Raw genomic sequence first — 25,369 nt, forward strand, 5'->3', positions numbered from 1 at the left:
GAACATAAAAGTTATGAATATAGGTTGTGCAAAAAATTATAAAGCACAAATCATATATTGTTGCTGTCGGGTGGAAACCTTGTATTATTTTAAAGACATTATAACATTGTGAAAATAGCCAATCTACAAGCTCACAGCGTGTTGCGATGAGATGCGTTGTGAGCTTGTAGATCTGCTATTTTCACTACTTTTGTTTGACACCATTGTGTACCATTGGAAGTGGGCGTTCACAACAACAACAAAAAACATAACAAGTTGAAATATGGAGATATGAGAGGTTTCAACCTGACAGCAACAATATACATAAATGTTGTGAATATAAGCTGTTATATTAATGTGTCTTTTCTTCTTCATACAGGAGTCATGGCAGAGGCCAGCGATCAGGGTAGGTCACTACACTGTTTCCTACGCAAACACATTTGTTAACTCCATAAATGGGTACTATGGCCATATAGTATATGTGTATATAGAGATCAGCGATCTCCATATATGAGCATAAAAGAGACAAGGACTGACAGATACAGAGATCTCCATATATGGGCATAAAAGGAACCTGAACCTCTAGTGACTTAAATATACAAAGAAATTACTGACATATTTAATTACTTTTAGATTGGACTATTATGTAATAATCATGACATTGGGATCTACTTTATTGAGCTGACATGACATCATACAGTATGTGCACGGTGCACTAGTGTGTGACCACATTCACAATGTCCGGTTCAGTTCTGTCTGTAGACCAGTGTTACATGTCTCTCAATCTCTCTCTTTCCTCAGTTAATAAGAATAATGATGATTATAATGATACTACTACTACTACTACTACTACTACTACTAATAAGGGTAATAATAATAATAATAACTAGAAAAAGTGCTCCTCGGAGCACAGGTCTCCGCCAGGTCAGGTAGGTTATTGTGGGCCAACAATGTTCGGAATTCGCCAATCAGGGTGGAATATGAAAAATCGGACAGAACCATCTTGATCACTTGACTATAGAGATAATGGGTACCGATTTGCGTGATGATTGGACAACATTTGTAGGAGTAATACAAAAAAGAAAAGTGTTGAAAAAATCGGCCTCCTGGTGGCGCTATAATAGGGCAATGTTAAAGGTTGGCATTTGTTCTTCAACATAGTGCGAATGTGCGTGCAAAGTGTCACCTCAATCGGACGCTGCGTTGATTTGTGGCATTTTGTTCAAAACAGGCCACTTCTGCAAACTTTAGATGTCAATGTTAGCTAATCAGGATGAAATATGAAAAATCAAACAGTTCCATCTTGATCACATGACTATAGAGATCATGTGTACCGATTTGTGTGAAATTTGGATAAAATCTGAAGGCTTAATATCCAAAAATGTGTACATACGTGGGCCTCCTGGTGGCGCTATAAAAGGCAAATGTGAAAGATGCAGGGCAGATGTTTTTCCTTGGCCTCTAGGGAGTGTGCATGCAAAGTTTCATGCAGATCGGTGCAGTTATAGTTAAAAACACAAATCAGCCTTTTATAGCGCCACCATGAGGCTGATTTGAAAAATGTCAGTGTCATTTGCTCCTCGGCGTAGTGGGAATGTGTTTGTGAAATTTCACGGAAATCGCAAGCTGCGTTCATGATTTGAGGCATTTTGTTCAAAACGGACCAATCCTGCAAATTTTGGAAGCCAACCTTAGCCAATGAGGATGGAATATGGGGAATCGGACAGATCCTTGTTGATCACATGACTATAGAGATACTGTGTACTGATTTGCATGACGTTTGGATTAAATCTGTAGGAGTAATGTAAAAAAATGGGTTTTGCACAAATCGGCCTCCAGGTGGCGCTACAACAGGCCCATGTGAAAAATTTGAGGCAGAGGTTCTGAATTGGCATCCAGGGAGTGTGTGTGCACAGTTTGGCAGCGACCGGGCCAACGGTGCCGGAGATTAGCTGGTAACACACGGACAGGACACACACACACACACACACACACACACACACACACACGGACGGACGGACAAGGGGTAAAACATACTCTCTCGCCATGCCTTTAGGCCTGGCGGAGACAATAATAATAATAATAATAATAATAATAATAATAATAATAATAATAATAATAATAATAGCTCACAATTGCTATTTTAATTATTTGTTGTACGATGAAGTATAAGTGGTAAATGTGCAATAGTTACACTGGCCACTATATATGGAGGTACATTATGAATGCTGTCATTAATGTCTTTCTTTTCTCTCTCTCTCTCTCTCTCTCAGGTCTCTTTACAGACAATGATGAAATGAGGATTGTGATGGTTGGGAGGGGGGGAGTTGGAAAGAGTGCCTCTGGAAACACCATCTTGGGTTATGAAGCTTTTGAATCCAGGTGGTCATTCGGCCCTGTGACAGAGAGCTGTAAAAAGGCCAGTGGTGAAGTGGATGGCAGAAATGTTTCTGTTATTGACACCCCCGGTAAGTAACAAGAGTAGGTAAAGTAATGGAAAAAGTAACATCAGCAGTAAGTAATAACAGTTCACTAGGAAAGACCAAACATCAGACAAAAATAGGTTTAGGTTGTTTATTTAAAACCCAGGAGTATGGTCGTTTATGGGCGAGTCACATGCGTTGCATGGGACGTGCGGCATAAACGGCCAAGGATGCAGAGTGCGGAATGGTCGTCTAAGGTCATCACTACACGCAAGCGTGGAGTGTGCGGCTTAGATGGCCAAGGGCACGAACAACATCTTACGCTGTAGTGGTATTATCGTTTATGGGAGCGTCACATGGGCAGCATGGGACATGCGGCATAAACGGCCAATAAGCTGAGTGCGAAATGGTCATCTAAGGTCATCACTCCACGCAAGCGTGGAGTGTGCAGCTTAGGTGGTCAAAAGCACGAACAGCAGTGTATTGCCGGCGTGGTCATCTAAGGTCATCACTACACGCAAGCGTGGAGCGTGCGGCTTAGATGGCCACGGGCAGGGATATGACATTCTAGAACGCGTGGTCATCTAAGGTCATCAATACACGCAAGCGTGCGTCTTAGATGGTCATGGGCCCGAGAATGGCATTGGGGTGCCGGCGTGATCATCTAAGGTCATGCGGCTTAGATGGTCAAGAGCACTGGTCATGGGAAGGCAGGCGTGATTAGGAGGGGAAATGGCCAAGGAGTAGGTTCCGGGGGGTCGTCACCCAGATACTTTGGCTTAGGGGTCCGAGGCGTTAGCCGTGCAGAGGTAGATTAAAGGTTCTATGACATTCATTTTCACTTTTTTAATTTTGTATGTTTTTTGGGGGGTTTTATGACCTCAATTACACCCAAAAAATCTGAACTTTGAACATTCAGTGGATTTTCTGTGGTCTGGGGTTTTCTGAATAATTAGGCTGAAAAGTAATCTGAGCTTGGCCCTTCGGCAGTGAGGTCACAGCCGATTAATCCCGCCCACTCTCCTCCTCGCCCCTCCCCTCCCCTATCCTTTCCTTTGGGGGGTGCGGTGCAGAGGCGTTGATTGACAGGCAAAATCCCTCACCAGCGACACCCGCAGGCAAAGATTTATTTTTTCATTGCAGTTGAAAAGGCTTTAGAAGGACCATGACAAAGACTTTTAATGTGTGGTAAAACTGAACGTCATGAAACCTTTAAGGGACCCCAAAAGTATCGGAATTGTGTTACGAGATCATGGAGAGGTGGGCGTTATGGAGGTCCAGGGTGTTTGTATGGATGTAGCTGTGGTAAGCTTGGGAGGACCAGCGGCCAAGTATATGGATGAGCCGGGTTGAACCTGGAGTTGGAGGCAGTGAACTCCGAACATCTTAAAAAGCCAAAAAAGGCCAGGAGGAACATGGCTTCGAGCGTTGCGTCTGTATGTGGATCTGAGTATCCGGAGTGTAGGATGTGGATGCAACTCGTTAGGATTCCCACGGTGAGGGGTTGGCGTTGTGGGGGAAGCTTTGGTTCGTTCCTCTGGAGCCCTTTGAGAAGCAGGGTGATCTGGGGGTGTTGGATGGATGGATGTGGAGTGCCGGTTAACAGTTTGGCGAAGAAGTTGATACCACACATGTAGACTCTGATGGTTGATGTCCTGATGGCCGTTGTGTGGAGGTAGCTGACGTAGGAGGAGAGGGTGATGAGGTCCATGGATGGGAAATGGATGTTGAAGAGGGTGTGGAAAGATTGATAGCTCTTCCAGGCTGTCCAGTAGGAGGAGAGGGTGGAAGGGGCGACGCCTTGCAAAATAGTATGCCGGGATATGGTGACGAAGTGGTGGAGCGGGTGATTTATTTGAAGATCATCTCTGAACAGGGTGGAACCGGGGTTGGTGTCTGGTCTGCTAGGGGGGCCAATCCTCTGAATTTCTGGAATTGGAAACGGGAAAGAGAGTCAGCAATTGTGTTGTGGAGGCCGGGGATGTGAGCTGCGCGTAAAATGAAGTTTTTGGTGACGGTGATCCAAGTTAGTCTACGGAGAAGGGCCATGATGGGGAGTGAGGAAGAACGGCCTTTGTTGATTATGTGCACAGTGGTGAGGTTGTCTGAATGGATTAGGACGGAACGGCTTGTCCATTCTGAGCCCCAGAGGGACGCCGCCACCACGATGGGGTAAAGCTCGTAGAGCGCCGAGGAGTGGACGTCGTCTGTTGATTGGGAAATCAACTCCTCTGGCCACTCGGCAGCAAACCACCGGCCACCGTAGTAGCCGCCGTACCCGACGGAAGGTGCCGCGTCCGTGAAAAGCTGTAGGTCCTCTGGTGAAGATGAGTAATCCTGGTAGAAAAAGGAAATGCCATTCCAATGAGACAGGAGGCTGGTGCCACAGTCGCAGCTCAGAAAGGCAATCGGGTGTGAATGTGACTTGGTGATGAAGTGATGGGACCGAAGATGCCAGGAGGAGGAGGTGGGAAATGAAAGAGCGGCCTTGGGAAAGGATTCGGATTGCATAGTTGAAATGCCCGAGGAGTGAGAGGAGTTGCTGCTTTGTGCACTGGGGGACGTCGAGATAGTTGGAGATGAGCATTGATATCCGATTGAGTTTGTCCGGGGGAAGTGATGCTTGAAAAGTAGTGGAGTTGAGGGTGATGCCAAGGAACTCAAGGGTGGTGGAGGGACCTTCCGTTTTCTCGGCCGCGAGTGGTATTCAGAGCTGCTGGAAAACTGTTTTTAGTGCTGTGAGGCTTCTTGCTGGTGGTGCTGATGGGGGATCGACCGTAAAGAAGTCGTCGAAGGAGGTGGACCAGGTGAGGGAGTTTGTAATTGTTTGTGAGGATCCAGCAGAGGAGTTCTGATAGATTGTCAAACAGTTTTGGACTGCTTTTGCATCCGAACGTGAGGCGCACTGCAAAATAATAAGCTTCCTCCCAGAGGACTCCGAAGAGGTGCCACGAGTCGGGATGGAGAGGCATAACTTTGAAGGCGGAGGAGATATCCGCTTTAGATAGCCAGGCCCCGCGGCCTGCGAGGCGGATGAGGGTTATTGCATTGTCGACTGTGGCGTACTGGAGAGAGTAGTCATCACTGGGGATGAGACTGTTTATGCTGGGGACGGAAGTGCCATGGGAATATTTGCGGGTGGCTACGCCGATGGGGCTGATGCGGTAGGTGGGGAAGGGAGGGGAAGAGAATGGACCGATCATGAAGCCGTTTTTACCTCTTTTTGAAGGAGGGTTGTGACTGTCTCTGGGTCGGTGGTGGCTGAAAGGAGGTTCTTGCAGGTGTGGTTGGATGAGGGTGAGGTGATGAGTCCGGGAGAAAAAACAAAGTTGAGGCCGTCGATGAAAAAACGGATGAATTGGGATGATTGGAGAGTTCCTTGGCTAATGCGGGAATCAAGGTGTGTTGAGATGGTTGGACAGTCAACTGCGGGATGGCTTGGTAGGTTTGGGGGCAGGTGGGGCGGGAGTGGGCGCCGCCGCAGAAGGTGCACACATGGAGTAACTTGCATGATGACAGTTCACAGCCGCCCTCATTAAAGTTGTTGCACAGCATCCTATTTCCCAGGAAGACCAAAGGACGGCCACGTCTGTCCTTGGCCTTTGTAGCCGCGGGGTAGTTGTTGCTGTTGGATTTTGGAGGGTAACTGGGAATACTGAACAGTGAAGGAATGGCGGGCTGGTTTGGTGTGAAGTGGAAGGGCGTGGAGTGGGACTGCTTGGAGCGGGTGCGATGTAAGTGCAGAGGGTGGTTGGATGGGCGCAAGTGGATTGCACAAGTAGCAAGTTGTGGCGGTTTTCCCTGCAAAAATACGGCAATATAATTCCAAATCCACGGTGCCCCAGTATGTAGATGAGTTGAATAGTTGTAAGCGTGATGCGGCTCTGGCGGAGAATTGGCGGTGGTACTCATAGAACAGGGTTCCTCCGAACCGGGCGGAGAGTCCATGCATAGATATAAGTAGTCGTCTAATTCCTGGCGCCGGGATGGGTATGTGGAGTAGAGGGTGTCGCGATAAATGGAGAATGCCAGGATGAATTCGGTTAGGGTGAGGATGGATGAAGTGGATGGGGTGTGGTCGCGGAGGGTTATTGTGACTCCTCCTACTTCTACGGACCGTGGGTGGAAACTGCTGGTGGATGGGCGGATGAGTGATGATAGGTCGACATCCATACCTAACAGAATCTGGTTTCTGAGTGAAGAGGAGACCATGGGGGCGTTGAGGGCGATGGCTGATGGAGGCATGGGTGCTGGCGTGGCTGTAGCAAGACAAAAGACAAAAAGAGGGGCGGGAGGGGGGGGGGGGGGGTTGGAAAACACTGGGTTGGGAGGACAAGACATCACGGTGGGGTTAGGTACAGGGGCACCAAGAGCATGCCGCTAGGTGTCGGTGGAGCGGCCCGCCGCGCCGCCAGCTGTGCCACGCCACGCAACGAAGCAGCTGGCTGCGCGACGTCACAGCCACACGACGCACCGGAGTTGTTGTTGTTCGAGGCAGAGCGGGCGAACCTGACCCCTTTTGCTAACAAAGCCCTCTGGATTCCAGTTTTGTTCCAGTCGGAAATCAGGAGTTGGAGGGTGGCGACGGGTTTCCCGGATCGGTGGGTGGGATTACGGGATGATTGGTGTTGCTGTGATTGTGACGGGTCCCGCTGGTGTGGGGTGGGCCTGCGGCTGGTCCGGTTGTGAGGTGGGGTGATGCGGAACACCCGTGGTGTTCTGTTGAGCGATGACGCGGAGCCGGGAGGAGGGATGGTGATTGTGGATCTGACCTGGCGTCTATTTGGTGGAGTATCCGGAACGTACTGGGCCGAGTCCGGGAAGGCGGGATCCGCGTCTTGAGGTAGCTGGATCTGGTGAGTAGGTACCGGTCCTGGGGCGGCCGCCTGACCGGCCCCGACGTATAGATCCTCATCATCGGAAGCAAAATGTGTGCCATTCTTAACTAGTAGCTGAAGTGTTAGCAGAGTTAGATCGAGTATAATTGAAGATAAGTAATAACTATGCTCTCAACGAACGTAGTGTGTGCTTGTTTACAGAAAACTAGCACGCCGCCATTTTTTTAATCTGGGTTTAAATACCCAGGTAGTTGGCAGGGGAGGAGTTGTCAGCTTGGTTGGAGATGGGTGAGTGGTTGGCACTGGTTGGCATGGGTGGAGTTGCTGGTGGATGGTCAGAGTTGTGATAGGTTGTCTTCTCCTTGGTCAACCTCCTGAACCTCAGTTGTACCAACTCCATTAATATAACTAATTACTATAACATTTTGAGTAATAATATTACAGTTACTTTTCCCCAAAAGTAACTAATTATTGACAACGCTAAAAAAATGGTTAATAAGAAAAGTTATATTTTTGAAAAGAGTAACGATTAACAAGTAATATATTACTTTTTCCCTTTTTTAGATATGACAATACTGTCGAGCCGCCAGGATGACATCAAACAGTGTATTGGTTTAGCTGCTCCTGGTCCCCAAGTGTTCCTCAATGTGATCCAAGTGGGAAGAAGATTCAGAGAAGAGGAGCAGAAATCTGTGGAAATGATTCAGGAAACATTTGGCCAAATGTCAAATAAATACACCATGGTTCTCTTCACTTGGGGTGACTGGCTTGAAGAAGAAGATGAAACAGTTGAAGACTTTTTGAATCGTTACCCAGAACGACAAGAACTAACCAGACAATGTAGCGGTGGCTATCATGTCTTCAACAACAGATCTAAGGATCCCTCTCAGGTCACTGAGCTGCTGGATAAAATCAACAGGATGGTGGAGCAGAACGGAGGAAGCCATTACACCAACCAGATGTTCCAAGAAGAGGCCATGAAACAAGGTGAGAGAAGGAAGTGATTCTTCATTAAAGGAGCTCAGTGGAGCAGTAACTGGTGGGAGGGTCTTGTCATGGGCAGCAATGTACTCAAGTAAATACTCAAGTATAGAAGAGTACTCATTACAAAGTACATTTTCTTTTTAAGATCAATGTATTGTTGTATTGACATTTAGAACATAAATAAAATAATCTGAACTTTTCAGAAAATAGTGACAATAGCAGATCTACAAGCTCATCACATCGTGTCACATGACGTGTTGTCAGCTTGTAGATCGGCTATTTTCACTCTAATTGAAATAGGCCATAAAGGACCACTTCACCCATTTTCTTTAATTGCTCCTCACTAATGCTCATGAATGCTCACTACCAGTGACATCATCGTTAGGAAGCTTTTTTAAACAATGTTTCAAATATTTAATTTTATGTTTTATTAATGTGAGAACAATGGCTTTTATTATAGCATGATAACTTTCCACGAATAGAAAGCCTGCAGTTTGTAGCTTGGATTCCGCATTGATATTTTTTGTTGTTTTTGCTTTTGTCTGTGTTTTGTTTTTCTTTCCTCACACTGTGTTGGTTGTGGTTTGTGTTGTGAAGCACTTTGTGAACTTGTTTTTGAAAAGTGCTACTTTTAAGTAGCACACAGGTTTATTATTATTATTATAATTATTATAATTAATGTAATAATAATAATAATAATAATAATAATAATAATAATTATTATTATTATTATTATTATTATTACTACCCTTATTATCATTATTATTGTTATTGTTATTGTTATTGTTATTGTTATTACTATTATTATTATTATTATTATTATTATTATTATTATTATTATTATTATTACCCTTATTAGTATTATTATTATTATTATTATTATTATTATTATTATATTACTTTATCAAAATATATTAAAAACCAAGTCAAGTTAACTTTTACATTATATTATTGAATATTTTATGTTAAAATGTTGTTCTATAGGTCAAGGTGAAGTTTATTTTGTCCCAAACTGGTCAATTTGTTTAAAAGCAGATTCAGAAGTAAAAAAATTACACATTAAACGTGAAACAAAAACATAGACGTAAAACAACCACAAGATGCAGATCATACAGAAAGTATCCACAGAAACAACCCAACCCTCCCCCCTCCCCCCCAAATAACCCTAATCCTGATCTGATCTACCACTATACAGCACCGCAGACGTACCAGATTCTACAGGAAAAACACCAACGTCTGAAGGAACTACTGACAGAAAAAGACCAGAAAATTCAGCAAAGTCATAATCTACTGACCGAAAAAGACCAGAAAATTCAGGAAAGTAATAATCTACTGACCAAAAAAGACCAGAAAATTCAGGAAAGTAATAAACTACTGACAGAAAAAGACCAGAAACTTAAGGAAAGTAATAATCTACTGACCGAAAAAGACCAGAAAATTCAGGAAAGTAATAATCTACTGACAGAAAAAGACCAGACAATTCAGGAAAGTGATAAACTACTGACAAAAAAAGATAAACTACTGACAGAAAAAGACCAGAAACTTAAGGAAAGTAATAATCTACTGACAGAAAAAGATAAACTACTGACAGAAAAAGACCAGAAACTTAAGGAAAGTAATAATCTACTGACAGAAAAAGAACAGAAACTGCAGGAAAGTAATAATCTACTGACCGAAAAAGACCAGAACATTCAGGAAAGTAATAATCTACTGACAGAAAAAGACCAGACAATTCAGGAAAGTGATAAACTACTGACAGAAAAAGATAAACTACTGACAGAAAAAGACCAGAAACTTAAGGAAAGTAATAATCTACTGACAGAAAAAGATAAACTACTGACAGAAATAGACCAGAAACTTAAGGAAAGTAATAAACTACGGACAAAAAAAGAGCAAAAACTCCAGGAAAGTAATAAACTACTGACAGAAAAAGACCAAAAACTGGCAGAAAAAGAACAACAACTACAAGAAAGTAATAAACTACTAGCAGAAAAAGAACAAAAACTGAAGGAAAGTGATAAAATACTGGCAGAAAAAGAGCAAAAACTGCAGGAAAGTAATAAACTACTGACAGAAAAAGAGCAAAAACTGCAGGAAAGTGATAAACTACTGACAGAAAAAGAGCAGAAACTACAAGAAAGTAATAAACTACAGACAGAAAAAGAGCAAAAACTGCAAGAAAGTAATAAACTACTGACAGAAAAAGAGCAAAAACTGCAGGAAAGTAATAAACTACTGACAGAAAAAGACAAAAAAATGCAAGAAAGTAATAAACTACTGACAGAAAAAGAGCAAAAACTACAGGAAAGTAATACACTACTGACAGAAAAATACCAGAAACATAAGGAAAGTGATAAACTACTGACAGAAAAAGAGCAAAAACTGCAAGAAAGTAATAAACTACTGACAGAAAAAGAGCAAAAACTGCAGGAAAGTAATAAACTACTGACAGAAAAAGAGCAAAAACTGCAGGAAAGTAATAAACTACTGACAGAAAAAGACCAAAAACTGCAAGAAAGTAATAAACTACTGACAGAAAAAGAGCAAACACTGCAAGAAAGTAATAAACTACTGACAGAAAAAGACAAGAAACATAAGGAAAGTGATAAACTACTGACAGAAAAAGAGCAAAAACTGCAAGAAAGTAATAAACTACTGACAGAAAAAGAGCAAAAAATGCAAGAAAGTAATAAACTACTGACAGAAAAAGAGCAAAAACTGCAGGAAAGTAATAAATTACTGACAGAAAAAGAGCAAAAACTACAGGAAAGTAATAAACTACTGACAGAAAAATACCTAAAACTTAAGGAAAGTGCTAAACTACTAAAGCAGAAAGATGAAGAGCTGAGGATGAGGAAGAAGGAATGGGATGATGTCATCAAGGACAACACACAGCTTGGTGAGAATTTGCATTAATAAAACATTGTCTCTACAGATGATTGATCTGTCAATGGTTCATCAAAACATAATTATCTTCATCCTGCCATTGCAGCTCAGCAGATCTGTGTTCTGAAGACTGAATTAGAGAAACAGAGGTCTGCATCAGACCAAAACACAGGTCAGTAAACTGAAACACATTATTTGTCTGTGTTGTAGACATTAGTATGTTGATTAATAGTTGTCTTGTATTTCAGATAGTAGATATATCTCTACAGCAGACCACAAACTACCAATCAGAAGATGGAGCTTCGACTTTCTTCCAGGAGGTTAGTCGTCAACATTTCTTTATAACGCTACACACTACTGTAAAGTTAATCCAACGTCTTCTAACAGTCCAGTAACTCTCTTCTTTCTCTGTATTGTTGTCAACACATCCATTGTTTATGTTGTGCTACAGAGGATAAGCAGAACACAGACTTCGTTCTTCCACTGAGGAGGAGAGACAGTATGAAATGGCTTCCTCCACTAAGTGAGTCCATGTTACTCTCTCAAACACTGTGCCATCATTATGAGACTTTTTGCCTCTTTCTTATATTATTTGACAACTTGGCCAATGTTTGACCAGTTTTTATAGGAACTTAGTAAACTAAGGCAAGGTAAAGAGAGTTGGCTACATAGTAATTACTCTCTTTACCTTGCCTTAGTTTGTTGTGTTGTGTTGTGTTGTGTTGTGTTGTGTTGTGTTGTGTTGTGATGCGTTTTGTCGTGTCGTGTCGTGTTGTGATGCGTTTTGTTGTGTTGTGTTGTGTTGTGTTGTGTTGTGTTGTGTTGTGATGCGTTGTGTTGTGTTGTGTTGTGCTGTGTTATGTTATGTTGTGTTGTGTTGTGTTGTGTTGTGTTGTGTTGTGTTGTGTTGTGTTGTGTTGTGTTGTGTTGTGTTGTGTTGTGATGTGATGTGTTGTGTTGTGTTGTGTTGTGCTGTGTTCTGTTGTGTTGTGTTGTGTTGTGTTGTGTTGTGTTGTGTTGTGTTGTGTTGTGTTGTGTTGCAGTGGGTGGAGAGACAACAGATGAAGACTCCACTCTACCAGTGAGGAAGAGGAGACGGAGTAAAGAACGCGCTCCAGATAGTGAGTCTATACTGCCTCTCACCACTCATTTACCAATGAATTAAATTAACTAATACTTGGAAATATTTAAATATCTAACAAAAACTGGGCTGTTGGATATGGTACTTTGTGTCAAATATTTTACTTACTTATGATTGCCTCAAACATATTCACCTTTTTGTTTGTTTGTTTGTGAGAGAACCACACTGAAATAAGTCCTGGATTTGATAGTGTTTTATCCTCAAATATTTTAAAACCAACATATACGATTTATAGGCTATTTGCAAGCAGATCTTTGCCTACGGATACACATGGGGACTTCTGAATGCAAGGTAGTTGCTAGAACAGTGAGAACGGCTGCTAACAACCCTACACCTTCTGCTTTCTGCTTTGGAAACTGATCCTGTCACCTCCCTAATGTGAACTCTAATTAGCAATGGGAGATTGTCCTCAGTCTGTCAGACGTTTACAGACCATGATTCCCATCTCTCCATCCTAACAGTGCACATATTTACATTATGCAACACTGTGGGAACGCATATAACAAGATGCTGATGCTAAACTATAAAAGTGATATTACAGATGATATTAGAAGATGATCGGGACGTCCCACAACTGGACATCAGTTATGACCCTCTCACACTATGCAAACACAGACTGACTAAATGACTCTCACTGCATGGTATTTTCACTGGAATATAAAAATGTATCTGGGGCTCTTAAATCACCTGTGATATTGTATCGGTGTATATTTGCATAGTAGTTGAGTATTGTGTAGCAGTGGTTCTCAAACTGTACTGTATTTGCCCCCCCCCCCCCCCCCCCCCCACCACCTGAAAAGATTTTTCGCTAGGGATCCCAATTCGAGATTTATGTTGTAATCTTTTAATTTTTTATTTCAGAAAAGAGCTGTTCTAGATTGGCTAGTTTCAAATAGCCATTAGAGTTAAAGTGGTTAAACATATTTTGGTGTTATATTAACACATTCATTGCCAGGTATTAATTAATTAATTAATCCGTCACTGCCAGCGGTTTTACCTTATTTTGAGTATTTTTTGACGATCCACAGAATTATGTCTTTTCAACCCGGATGTAAACAAACGATGTGACGAAATAAAACATTGTAACTGCGATCGTCCGTTCTTTAGTTACTGGAAGTTGAATTCAGCTAGTTTCACCAAACCGCCATCTGGGAAAATAAATCAGAGATAAAAGTATTTTTTATGAATCTGATAACATTGTAGCGGACGGGTGACAATGTTTTAGATGATGTCATTTCCACGTGGATGCTTCTCTCGAAGTCAATGTATCATTCATAGCTTGGCGAAGAGCGCCCTCTAGCGTAATCACTAAAAACACCATGATGACGTAATATTACATCCTTGGTAGTCAATATATTGGGGACCCCCTGGAACCCCCCCAAGGACCTCAGGTCTGTGGTTGAGTTTTGTAACTCTTTCCGTTGTGTTGTGTTTCAGTGGCAGCAGACAGCAGTATGGACTCACCCACTGTGTCTGAGCTGAGACTGGTGCTGCTGGGGAGGAGCGCAGCAGGGCGGAGCGCAGCAGGAAACACCATCCTGGGCAGGGAGGAGTTTGCTGCTGAGGCCAGCTCCTCTGAACTGAGCCAGAGGAGCAGGAGGAGAGAGGGGGAGGTCTGTGGGAGACGGCTGGTGCTGGTGGACGCTCCATTCTTCTCTGGACGCTCTCCGGAGGAGACGAGGCAGGATGCGGGGCTCTGTGTCAGTCTGTCTGCCCCGGGTCCCCATGCCTTCCTCCTGGTCCTACCGGCGGAGTCCTCCTCCTCCGGAGGAGAGGCCAGAGGGATGATGGAGAAGATGCAGGAGGTGTTTGGAGAGAGCTGCTGGGGACACGGCGTGGTCGTGGTCATCCATGAGGACGGTGAGAGAGAGCAGAGTGTTCAGGAGTTCCTCCAAGCAGGGTGTCAGGAACTTCAGCAGCTTGTAGAAAAATGTGGGAACAGATGCCACATCCTGGACGTTAAGGACAACAGCCATGATGGTCAGGTTTCACAGCTGCTGGAGAAGATAGAGAGCATGGTGGCAGGAGACACAGAGAGCTTCTACAGCACTGAGACCTACCAGGAAGCAGAGGCCCAGGTCAGAGAGATGGAGACGAAGATTCAGAGGGACATGGAGGAGAGGAGGCGCGTGGAGGAGCAGGAGATGAGGGAGAAGTTTGAGAAGGAGCTCAAGGACTCTCTGACGAAGATAGAGGGATCCATCCAAGAGCACGAGGGAGACATCAGGAAGATCGACCACCGAACGAGTGAACTGGAGAGGCAGGTGAGGGAGGAGAGGGATGAAGAGAAGAAAAGGGAGCTGGAACGAGAGCTGAAGAGGGAAACCGAGAGAAGGGAGGAGATGGAGAGGAAGCTGGAGAGGTCTAGAGCGAAGAGAGACAATGAGAGGAGAGAGAGGGAGGAGAGACACAGACAGGACATAGAGGAGATGAGAGAGATCTACCAGGGAGAGGCCAGAGAGGAAGCTGAGAGAAACATGATGAAGGTTCTCCTGCCTGAGATCCAGAGGAACATCATGATCTCAAAGACAAAGATGCAGACAGAGTTTAACAGACGACTGGAGGAGAAGAACAGAGAGATGACAGGACTGAGAGAAGAGTTAAAGGAGAGAAACAAAGACATGTCGGTGTTGGAGGAGGTGTACCTGAACTTACTTACTGCACATAAATGAATTAGAGCTAATAATATGTGAGAGCTCAAGCCTGTGAGTTGTTTTATATCTGCTGTCCAGAACAGTCAGATTATGTCCGTCTGGAAGGGAACAATCTTCAAAATGAGAAACTGTGTTACCGTTGACCTAATACTAGGTCATATTTTGATCTCCTTCCCACCTGCCCCCCACCCTCTTCTTCTCCCCCCCCCCCCTCTTCTTTCTATGGAAACTAACGTTGCGATGGGAACGATGTACAAAAAAGAATTTCACCCACTTTTTTACCTTGTAAACCTGTGATGTGACAATAAAACTGATTCTGATTCTGATTCTGAATACATCCACCTACAATTCATGGTAACAGACATCGAGAACCATTACTTCATACAGTAGCAGTAGGTTCAGAAATGATCTGTAGAGTGCTACAGTAGTTCAGTAAATACAAGATTGATTGATTTATTGATTGAACATATATTTGTACATAATCTGTAAAAAAAAAAAAAAAAGTCACTAGGCCAGTGGGATCACTGTATGTCTCTCTACCAGGACAGTTGGCTCAGCAGAGAAATATTTTTGACTTGACTTTGTTTGTTTTTGTATTAGATGATGTATGATATTTCTCTCTATTTCTCTCTTTTTTTCTTACATCAAATATATGCAGTACACAGTATATCAGTTTGACAAACTGCATTATGACATGTATGGTGACACTAGAGGTGTATTATTATTTTTAATACAAAAGAGGAAAGAAATGCTTGTGTCATTGTTGTTGCATTATTCATTATCGTGATGCAGACTTTTTACTTTCTGTCACTGGAAAACAAGGTGTGTGTGTGTGTGTGTGTGTGTGTGTGTGTGTGTGTGTGTGTGTGTGTGTGTGTGTGTGTGTGTGTGTGTGTGTGTGTGTGTGTGTGTGTGTGTAACTATACTTGTGAGGGCCAACTGTCCCCACATCTATAGTAGAATATGCCGTTTTATGGTTAAAATGCTTTTTTTCTTCTAATTTTACAATAGGTAAAGATTCAGGTTGGGGTTAGAGGAGCTGGGCTTGATTTATGCTTAGTTGCTTGGTGGTGTCACACACTGAAAATAGCAGATCTTTAAGCTCACAACGCGCCACACGTTGTGAGCTTGTAGATCTGCTATGTTTGGTCTGGATGGAAAAATAAGCACATATACCAGATCTCCAAGCTCACAATGCATCACGTTGTGCGCTCATATGTGCTATTTCCACTAGTCATCGTATGGTGAAGTATATTAGTACTCAAGTGGGTAAGATGTCTGTGTCACTCATGTTGGGGGTCATTGTGGGGGTCCTTGACATGAAGAAGTTTGAGAACCACTGATATTATAGCAACATAAGTAAAAAACAAACTGTTAGGATTTAGAAGACATTTGTAGAATCCCCCTGAAGTAAGGATTTGAGTTAAACATTTTCGCTTTAAAAAATATATATAAATATTCAAAGATTTGCACAAATTTCCACGATAAAAATAAATAAATAGCAGATCTACAAGCTCATAGTGCGGCACTCGGTGCCACGCTACGAGCTTGTAGATCTGCTATTTTTGAATAGCCAAAGAAATTTAAAAATGATACACTGATGCGTTCTCGGCCTCAAAGGGTTAATCAGGTGAGGCATACCATAATCCCAATCAGTGATTAGTAACTCAATGAACTCAAACACATGCTGACTAAGGCCCATGAGTTATTGTACACGATTACTCAGTGGTGGACAGTAACAGAGTAAATGTACTTGAGTACTGTACTTAAGTACATATTCTGAGGATCTGTACTTTACTTGAGTATTAGATTTTTTTGATACTTATTTATTACTCTTACTTGAGTACATTTCCAAGACAAATATTTTACTTTTACTCGAGTACATCTATAGGAAGGCGGTAAAGTACTGAGTACTTTTAGGTTGGCTGTTTCTTTTTTCATTTTAGGGAAGGCCACACTTGCTCTCACACTATCCATGTTTCTGCAGGCTTCCCCCTCTCCGCTCACCGCTTTGTTACAGTACATCTTGTATGGGTGTTTATAGGAGTAAAAGTATTTAGTTCTGGTTTCTCAGCAGTGGTGGAAAAAGTACTCAAATGTTTTACTTATGTAAAAGTATCAATACTGCACTGTAGAAGTACTCTGTTACAAGTAAAAGTCCGGAATTCTAAATTTACTTGAGTAAAAGTACAGAAGTATTGGCATCAAAATGTACTTAAAGTACCAAAAGTAAAAGTACAAAAATGTTTGAAAATAGCCGATCTACAAGCTCACAACGCGTCGCAAAGCGACGCGTTGTGAGCTTGTAGATCTGCTATTTTCAAATAGCCTAGGCATAAAATAGGGTTAAAGTGGTTAATGTATGTTTCGTAATATCATAATTTATATCTGAAAAGTAACTAGTAACTAAAGTTTTCAAGTAATTGTAGTGGAGTAAAAGTACAATTTTTGCCTCTGAGATGTAGTGGAGTAGAAGTAAAAGTATTGGAAATTGGAAATACTCAAGTAAAGTACAAATACCTCAAAATTGTACTTAAGTACAGTACTTAAGTAAATATACTTAGTTACTTTCCACCACTGTTTCTCAGTAATTTCTATGTTTTTATAGGTGTTTCTGCAGGCTTTGTATAATGTAGTGATTTTACAAACAAGCACATCAGTGCATGCAGTGCAGGTGGTTTAACCAGAGTTATAAGGTCCCATAAATTCATTGTGAAAACATTACAGCAATTCATTGATGTAAACAATACTTTTACTTGTAAAGCATGTACTGTAAAAAAATATAATAATAATAATAATGACATGAGATCTACTTAAAGAGGCACTATGCAACTTTTTTTGAATTAATGAAATGTAATTTTGCCCAATCTGTATGGTAGAGAATGTCAATACAATATAACTTATATAATTGGAGTGGTTGTATTTTGCCGCTCTTCTATTGAGACATTTAGATCGTGTCAAAGGTCATGTCTCACCTAGACCCAGGATCTGGCATGAATTTTGACTAGATGTGTTAGTATAGGAAATCAGAGCTTGTTTGTGTGGAGACCAAGCAAGTCGACTTGTCTCTGTGCCATCTTGTTTTGACAGGGTGAAGTTTGCCGCTGTGCATGTCGCCGTCATCTTGTTTTGACAAGGTGTAGTTAACGGTTGTGCGTGTGGGTATATATGAAAATGCAGATAACAGCTTCTTCTTTGTGACCACATCCTTTCCTCTCATGAGAGCAGAGGATGTGGTCACAAAGAACCACATGCCTTGCAAACAACACCTGCCTCTCTGCAACCACCATCTCTGCAGGCATGGATGCCGATTTATGTTGGGTGGGTAGGGTACTCAACAACAAGTCACACACATCAACCAAGTTTTAACCCCTTAATCAGAAATACCTGATGAAAGTCAGTTGGAAACATTGTACTCGCAATAAAATACTTTTTTTGCTCTAAATGAAGACAGTGTGCACGATCACCATTCTTTCCTGTCTCATGCACTGGCTGCCTGCTCCTACGCACCTGTCCCAGTAGATGTGCAAAAGGACCTTTTTTACTACATTTCAAGTCATGCAATTTGATTATTGGCTGATAATGAAACCATAACTGGCATAAGGACTTTGCAGATTACAGGGAGAGAGTTTGAATGACAGAAATCTGTTCACAATAACACACGGTATCAGAGCGGGTACATCATGCATCCTGTGCACAAAGCATCACACAATAGTCATCCGACCGACAGATTTCCTGTGGGTGCTCGGCTTTCTCCGTGGGTGCTTGGGCTCCCCGGCACCCACAGGGCACCAATGTCTGCAGGTCTCTGCACAAACATACACTGAACAGGGAGACTGTTCTGTTTCTATGTCAACTCTGTGCATACAGAATGAGCATGTAAGGTATTGTGTCATATCACCAGATGTTACTTATGATCTGGTGAAAAAATATGTGTAATCACTGTAATTAAAATGCTCTTTATGACAGTTCCGCTATTAATTACATTTTTTGTTCATTTCTTTTGGAACAGATGGCCTCAATTTAAAGTTAGCTCCATGTCCTAATCTTTGTAGCTGAATATTATTGTATCTTGAAAAAACGTCACAGTTGATGGCCTTGGATCTGAGAATGTGTACCAAATAGATTTTCTTATCACCAAAGTACATTAAGAACTGGAATATAATGAATGTGATCTGAGAGCAGCTTTGTCAGCTATGTGTCACAGCTTTGTCAGCTATGTGTCACTCATGTGTGACTCCTGTTATTTCCTCATGAGAAAATAATAATCTTTTGAGGCACTGGGGTTCACGCTGGTCCCGAGGAAGACTAAGCTACTAACTCCCATCATGATTACTGACATGGACTATGCAGATGACATTACCCGAGTCTCAGACACAGCAGAGAATGTAAGGGAACTACTACTGGCAGTAGAAATGGAGTGCAGGAAGATCTGCCTCAAGCTCTATGCCAAGAAAAAAATCTGTATTTAACACAGAGGACATTATTGCCACTGCCGACGGGACAGTGCTCGAGGTAGTCGAGGACTTGTACTTTAAGTATTTTTAAAAGCATGTACTTTTGAATACTTAAGTATATTTAAAAGCAATTACTCTTACTTGAGTAACATTTTGACTTCATGAGCTACTTTTACTTGTAGTGAAGTAAATTTGACCAGGAGTATCTGTACTCTTACTCAATTACTGGGGTTGAGTACTTCGTCCACCTCTGATTACTATTCATTATAAAGGAATTTACAAACACTCAACTATATGTTTTCCCAGACAAATATAAACAAACACCCCTCATGGTGCATGGAGAGGATGTTTAGGTGCCCTCTGCTGGGCAGGTTCAGCAGTTGTGGAAGTGTTTCTTATGGCTGGGATTTAAACCTTGGGACCTGTGGTGGAAAAAGTACTCATATGTTTTACTTAAGTAAAAGTAGCAATACCACAAAATACAGGCCTGTTTTCAAAATGTTACTTGAGTAAAAGTACAACAGTATTGGCATCAAAATATACTTAAAGTACCAAAAGTAAAAGTAATAAAATGTTTGAAAATAGCAGATCTACAAGCTCACAATGCGTCGCATTGCGACGCGTTCTGAGCTTGTAGAGCTCGTTGTGAGCTATTTTCAAATAGACTAGGTATAAAATAGGGTTAAAGTAGTTAATGTATGTTTTATGATATAATGATTTATATCTGCAAAGTAACTAGTAACTAAAGGTGTCAAATAATTGTAGTGGAGTAAAAGTACAACATTTGCCTTAAGTACAGTACTTGAGTAAATGTACTTAGTTACTTTACACCACTGATGGCTGCCTATTGCTGGAAGAATATAGGTTGGGCCTCATAGAGATGATTCCTCTCCATGTCTTGGCATCTGTCCAGACGTTGGTAACTGTGCTGGGGTATAGAGCTCTCTCATCATTATTCTTCTGTAAGTATTTGTCACATCAGCAAGAACTGCACGTGATGGTGAAGAAAGAGAACTGGGAAAGACACATTTGACTAGACATTTCCAGCAAACAGAGAACTGACAAAAATAAATAAACTAAGGAACTGAAATTTCAACCATTGTAATATACAAAATATAAGTTTTTTTTGTTTGATGTGCATTTACACTTTTTCTCTTTTCTCTTTACATTATTCAAAATGTCCGTCACAAGCTGGCATGGTGATGACTCCTGCAGGTAAGTCATTTTTGCAACCCCCCTCCCCCTTGTCAAACTGCCAGCAAGTCGACTTGCAAAAATCACAAGTCATTAATGCCCTAGTTTTGTATTAAAATTGCTGTCAGGCAGAAACCTCTCATATCTCCATGTTTCAACTTGTTATGTTTTTTGTTGTTGTTGTTAACGCCCCACTTAATCATATAATGATGTCATGCAAAAGCAGTGAAAATAGCAGATCTACAAGCTTGTAGATCTGCTATTTTCACTATTTTAAAATGTTTTTTTTAAATAACACAAGGTTTCCATCCGACAGCAACAATATATAAGTTGTGCTTTACACTTTTTAACACAACTCCCTATATATATTATAACTTATAACTCGTCTTAACCCATTAAAACCGGGAAAGCAAGTGTCATTTCAGATGTTAGCTATATATATACAGTATAGCAACATAAATGTTTCAGAAAACTCATAGGATTAGAACAGTGGTTCTCAAAAATAGCAGATATACAAGCTCACTTTGTGCAGCACTGTGTACATCTGCTATTTTTGAACATTTTTGAAAAAAAAAATTAACACAAATCTTCTGTTCTGGGGGTCCCTGGCACAAAATAGTTTCAAATGGATGGTCCGCGGCCAAATATGTTTCATTTTGGGGGTCCTTGGCACGAAAAGGTTTGAGAACTACTGATTTAGATTAGAAGGCATTTGTAGAGTTGTCCTCAGGTCTTAATGGTTTAATGTGCGATGGTTTAGGTTCAATACTTTGTTGTCATAACAAACATTAATTTATATCAGTGAGCTGAGCTCACTGAACCACTGTTCTGGCCATGTCGTAATAGGCAAACATTCTGCTATATTAACAGATCTAGCCTACAAGCTCAATGGGACCCGTTGTGAGCTTGTAGATCCGTTTGACAAAGAGGTTAAGGTGTACTAAGGTGTAGAGGTAAAGAATGAGGGAGGAAAATGTTCTTGTACGCCACTGTACTGTAAAATGTTTCACCACTGTACGCAGCCATCTTTCTTTGCACGGTGACACGGTCACAACAAGTCACTCACTGTCACACACACACAGACCGATCTCACCTGATCACAGTGCCTGAAACATCCAGCATAACTGTAGCCACACCTCATCTCTTCTGTGTCTGTGTCTATAGTGTTATTTAGACTCCAAGAGTTTATGCAAAGCCTCACATTACTGACTGCTATAGTGCTTGCCAACGTGTCGTCACCACAGGGGGCGTGGCATAGTAGCTGCAGACATACTGGTGGGGGTCAATGTTAAGTCAACCTGTTTATACCCCACCAAGATGTCTGTGTTACCAAATTACACTTGTTGACGCCCCCTTCAGGATTTTTTGGTACGCACTATACGACCCAACAGTATGAACTATACAGGTAGCAATGTCATGTGTCCCTGCTTTGAGAGGCTCTGAACCCGGCCATAACTTCATGCTGACAGGCTCGGAGACCCAGGGCGCAAAATGACCACGTCTTTTGTCATTTCAATAAATAACCACAAACAAACTACTTCACATGAACAATGTTGCTGTAACTAAGGGATTTGAGGGGACATATATATTGTATATACACAGACTTACAAACAAAAGACAATTTAATGTAAATTCACTTCCTGGTTTAGTGCAAGGAAGCTGGTGAGAGCGAAGGGAGACCGACCAACAGACAGACAGAGAATATACAGTACAGAAATCAATATCAGATAAGACAAAATGCAATAAATTAATTTCATTGTCTTATGCCATTCCCAATGTTACGTCATCAAGATATAATTAGATTAGCCTGATTAGCCTTTTTTTTTATGTCATAACACCTTTAAAGCCAACTCTCCACCAGACCGACTTTGGGCCAACTTGGCGTCGGGAAGCGTTCGATATAGTCGTCAAGTCAGTTAGGGGTCTGTCGGGTGGTCCGTCGGGACCTTTTCGGCCGACCCAGAGCCGACCGAACATGTTCAGTTCTTTGGCCGACTGGGAGTAGCCATGTTGCAGAGAAGAAGTGACAACAACACCGCAGCGAGGGCTGTCGGTGTTGCCAGATTATGTGAGAGAAAAAAGCGACCATGTCTATGAAAACCTACATTCACTGTTTCTCCTTGTCGCTCCCAGAGAGAGAGATTGATTGATTTGACCTACTTTTGCGCTGTGGTGATGTAATTTATTGGGAGCAGGTGTGTAAGATTCCAATAGTATAAAAAAATTAATTGGCTTTCATATCCTCTTAATATTTTTTTTTTCAAATTAGATTTGGCCTTATAGATCGAAATGTGCTCAGTTTTGGCTATTTTCTGGGTGTTAATTTCAATAAATTAATTAATGTATTTATTTATGATTGAAATTCAGACTCTGTGTGTGCAGTGGCAAGGACTAAGGAGTGCGGTGCCCGCCGTACAGTAGTTTGGATATCCAGTTGTCCAGAACCGCTGATCTGACCAATATGACCATATGTGGGCATTCCAATATATGGGCATATACTGATGACTTCAGGTATCTCCATATATGGACATGGACTGACAGATACAGAGATCTCCATATATGGTTATAAGAGGGCCCAGTGGTGGCTTATCCAACGGGGCACCAACCTTAGGGGGGGGAACCAGACGGCGTGGGAAAAATAAAATAAACGGCCAAACCCCCCCCCCCCCCCCCCCGGGTGACAAAACGCTCCCGGGGGCACCGAACCGGGTCCGCGCTGCAACCCCCCCCCCCCCCCCCCCGTTTGCTCCCGGGGGCACAGAACCCGGTCCAAGCACCGGGCACCACGAAGGGTTAATCCGCCCCTGAGAGGGCCCTGTACCTCTAGTAACTTAAATATACAAATACATTACTGACATATTTAATTACTTTATACTTGTAAAATGTAATAATAAATGTGGAAATAGCCGATCTACTAGCTTAGATCTGAGCTTGTATATCTGCTTTTCTTCTTTATTTTTTTTTTAACATGGAAATCACTGTGACGATTATGCAAAATAATGTAATTATTGTGTTTAGACGATTACGTAATAATTGTGACAGGCCTAATGTGAGCTTGTAGATATTGTCACCAATGTTTAGCAAAGTATCAAAAATATCATTAATTTATGAGAGGGGGAAACAACATACAATTATGGAATGTGAAGATAAGGTTTCTGCCTGACAACAACGATATGTAACTTCTGCTTTGTGGTCATTACCCCCGCCCACACTTCCTTCCTGTCTCTCTCTCTATGTACTGAAACTCTACAGCCTCCATTTTGAAACACGGCTCATATGGGAAGTGAGCGGTGTATGACTCCATCTTGACGGACAGGGAAGGAGTGAGACGACGCAGATAATATGATTACATCCTTCTAGTGTGGTGTGATATATGTAGAGTAAGTATCTTTATATATTATGTCCTTTAATAATTCCCTCTGTTCTGCTGTTATGAAGGTTATTGTTGTGTTTTGACACCAGGGTTTCTCCACAAGCGTTGTTGGTTTGGTGACAAAGATGTTGTGACGAGGGCTGGCATGACGCTGTGGGCCCGTGGCCACCGTTATTATTATCTAATGTTTTCACGACACAGCGATAGACTGAGCAGCATCAACTTATTTTATGATACAGTATTGTATTTAAAAAAAAATGCTAAGGCAAAGGATATCATAGTGAAATCTATGTAAAACAATAATGATATATAGAAAATAAATGAAAATGACAAAGATTGAAATTATCTTCCTACAGTGACTGTGGTCTGCTATGATGTCAGTCATTAAAATATTTGTGAATCTATCACAAATATAGTAGTAGTAGTGAGTGAGTGAATGACGGAGGTAAAGAGTGTCCAAGTGAGTTTAGTAACAACTGATTGGTTCTAGAACATTGTCATGTTGTTCACACACACAGACCGATCTCACCTGATCACAGTGCCTGAAACATCCAGCATAACTGTAGCCACACCTCATCTCTTCTGTGTCTGTGTCTATAGTGTTATTTAGACTCCAAGAGTTTATGCAAAGCCTCACATTACTGACTGCTATAGTGCTTGCCAACGTGTCGTCACCACAGGGGGCGTGGCATAGTAGCTGCAGACATACTGGTGGGGGTCAATGTTAAGTCAACCTGTTTATACCCCACCAAGATGTCTGTGTTACCAAATTACACTTGTTGACGCCCCCTTCAGGATTTTTTGGTACGCACTATACGACCAAACAGTATGAACTATACAGGTAGCAATGTCATGTGTCCCTGCTTTGAGAGGCTCTGAACCCGGCCATAACTTCATGCTGACAGGCTCGGAGACCCAGGGCGCAAAATGACCACGTCTTTTGTCATTTCAATAAATAACCACAAACAAACTACTTCACATGAACAATGTTGCTGTAACTAAGGGATTTGAGGGCACATATATATTGTATATACACAGATTTACAAACAAAAGACAATTTAATGTAAAGTCACTTCCTGGTTTAGTGCAAGGAAGCTGGTGAGAGCGAAGGGAGACCGACCAACAGACAGACAGAGAATATACAGTACAGAAATCAATATCAGATAAGACAAAATGCAATAAATTAATTTCATTGTCTTATGCCATTCCCAATGTTACGTCATCAAGATATTAGCTAATTAGATTAGCCTGATTAGCCTTTTTTTTAATGTCATAACACCTTTAAAGCCAACTCTCCACCAGACCGACTTTGGGCCAACTTGGCGTCGGGAAGCGTTCGATATAGTCGTCAAGCTTTTTTTTTTTTTATTCAGTCATTCCTTCTCATTTCATGGATTTCCAGAATGGGCGTGTCTGAACAGGCGATCTCAGAATGGAAAT

General features: G+C 41.9%; 2 protein-coding genes across 3 annotated transcripts; both read left to right on the forward strand.

Annotated features, from left to right (window-relative positions):
- Positions 1–363: 363 nt before the first annotated feature.
- On the forward strand, positions 364–8,244 carry LOC308105818 (uncharacterized protein; the record flags this gene model as incomplete). Its single annotated transcript, XM_080456743.1, has 3 exons — positions 364–385; positions 2,253–2,447; positions 7,805–8,244. The coding sequence occupies 3 exons, from the start codon at positions 364–366 to the stop codon at positions 8,242–8,244; spliced, it is 657 nt and encodes a 218-aa protein (XP_080312869.1).
- A 2,336-nt stretch (positions 8,245–10,580) lies between these two features.
- On the forward strand, positions 10,581–15,041 carry LOC308073739 (GTPase IMAP family member 4-like). 2 transcript variants are annotated; one of them, XM_080412843.1, is made up of 5 exons: positions 10,581–11,123; positions 11,217–11,282; positions 11,383–11,430; positions 12,154–12,231; positions 13,689–15,041. In XM_080412843.1, the coding sequence occupies exons 1-5, from the start codon at positions 10,901–10,903 to the stop codon at positions 14,921–14,923; spliced, it is 1,650 nt and encodes a 549-aa protein (XP_080268969.1). In that variant the 5' UTR covers positions 10,581–10,900; the 3' UTR covers positions 14,924–15,041. The 2 variants fall into 2 exon arrangements, with proteins under 2 accessions (XP_080268969.1, XP_080268970.1); XM_080412844.1 differs by lacking the exons at positions 10,581–11,123; positions 11,217–11,282; positions 11,383–11,430 and adding an exon at positions 11,568–11,633.
- The last annotated feature ends 10,328 nt before the right edge of the window (positions 15,042–25,369 follow it).

This window comes from Gymnoscopelus braueri, assembly GCF_963280865.1.
Source record: "Gymnoscopelus braueri genome assembly, chromosome: 18".
In the NCBI taxonomy this organism is placed as follows: Eukaryota; Metazoa; Chordata; class Actinopteri; order Myctophiformes; family Myctophidae; genus Gymnoscopelus; species Gymnoscopelus braueri.

Bases quoted from the DNA above. Each gene is read 5' to 3' on its own strand.
- LOC308073739 (XM_080412843.1), top strand. From the start codon at position 10,901: ATGCAAGAAAGTAATAAACTACTGACAGAAAAAGAGCAAAAACTGCAG. The intron at 11,124-11,216 runs GTGAGAATTTGC...CTGCCATTGCAG, and splicing joins CAAGGACAACACACAGCTTG to CTCAGCAGATCTGTGTTCTG. The intron at 11,283-11,382 runs GTCAGTAAACTG...TCTCTACAGCAG, and splicing joins TGCATCAGACCAAAACACAG to ACCACAAACTACCAATCAGA.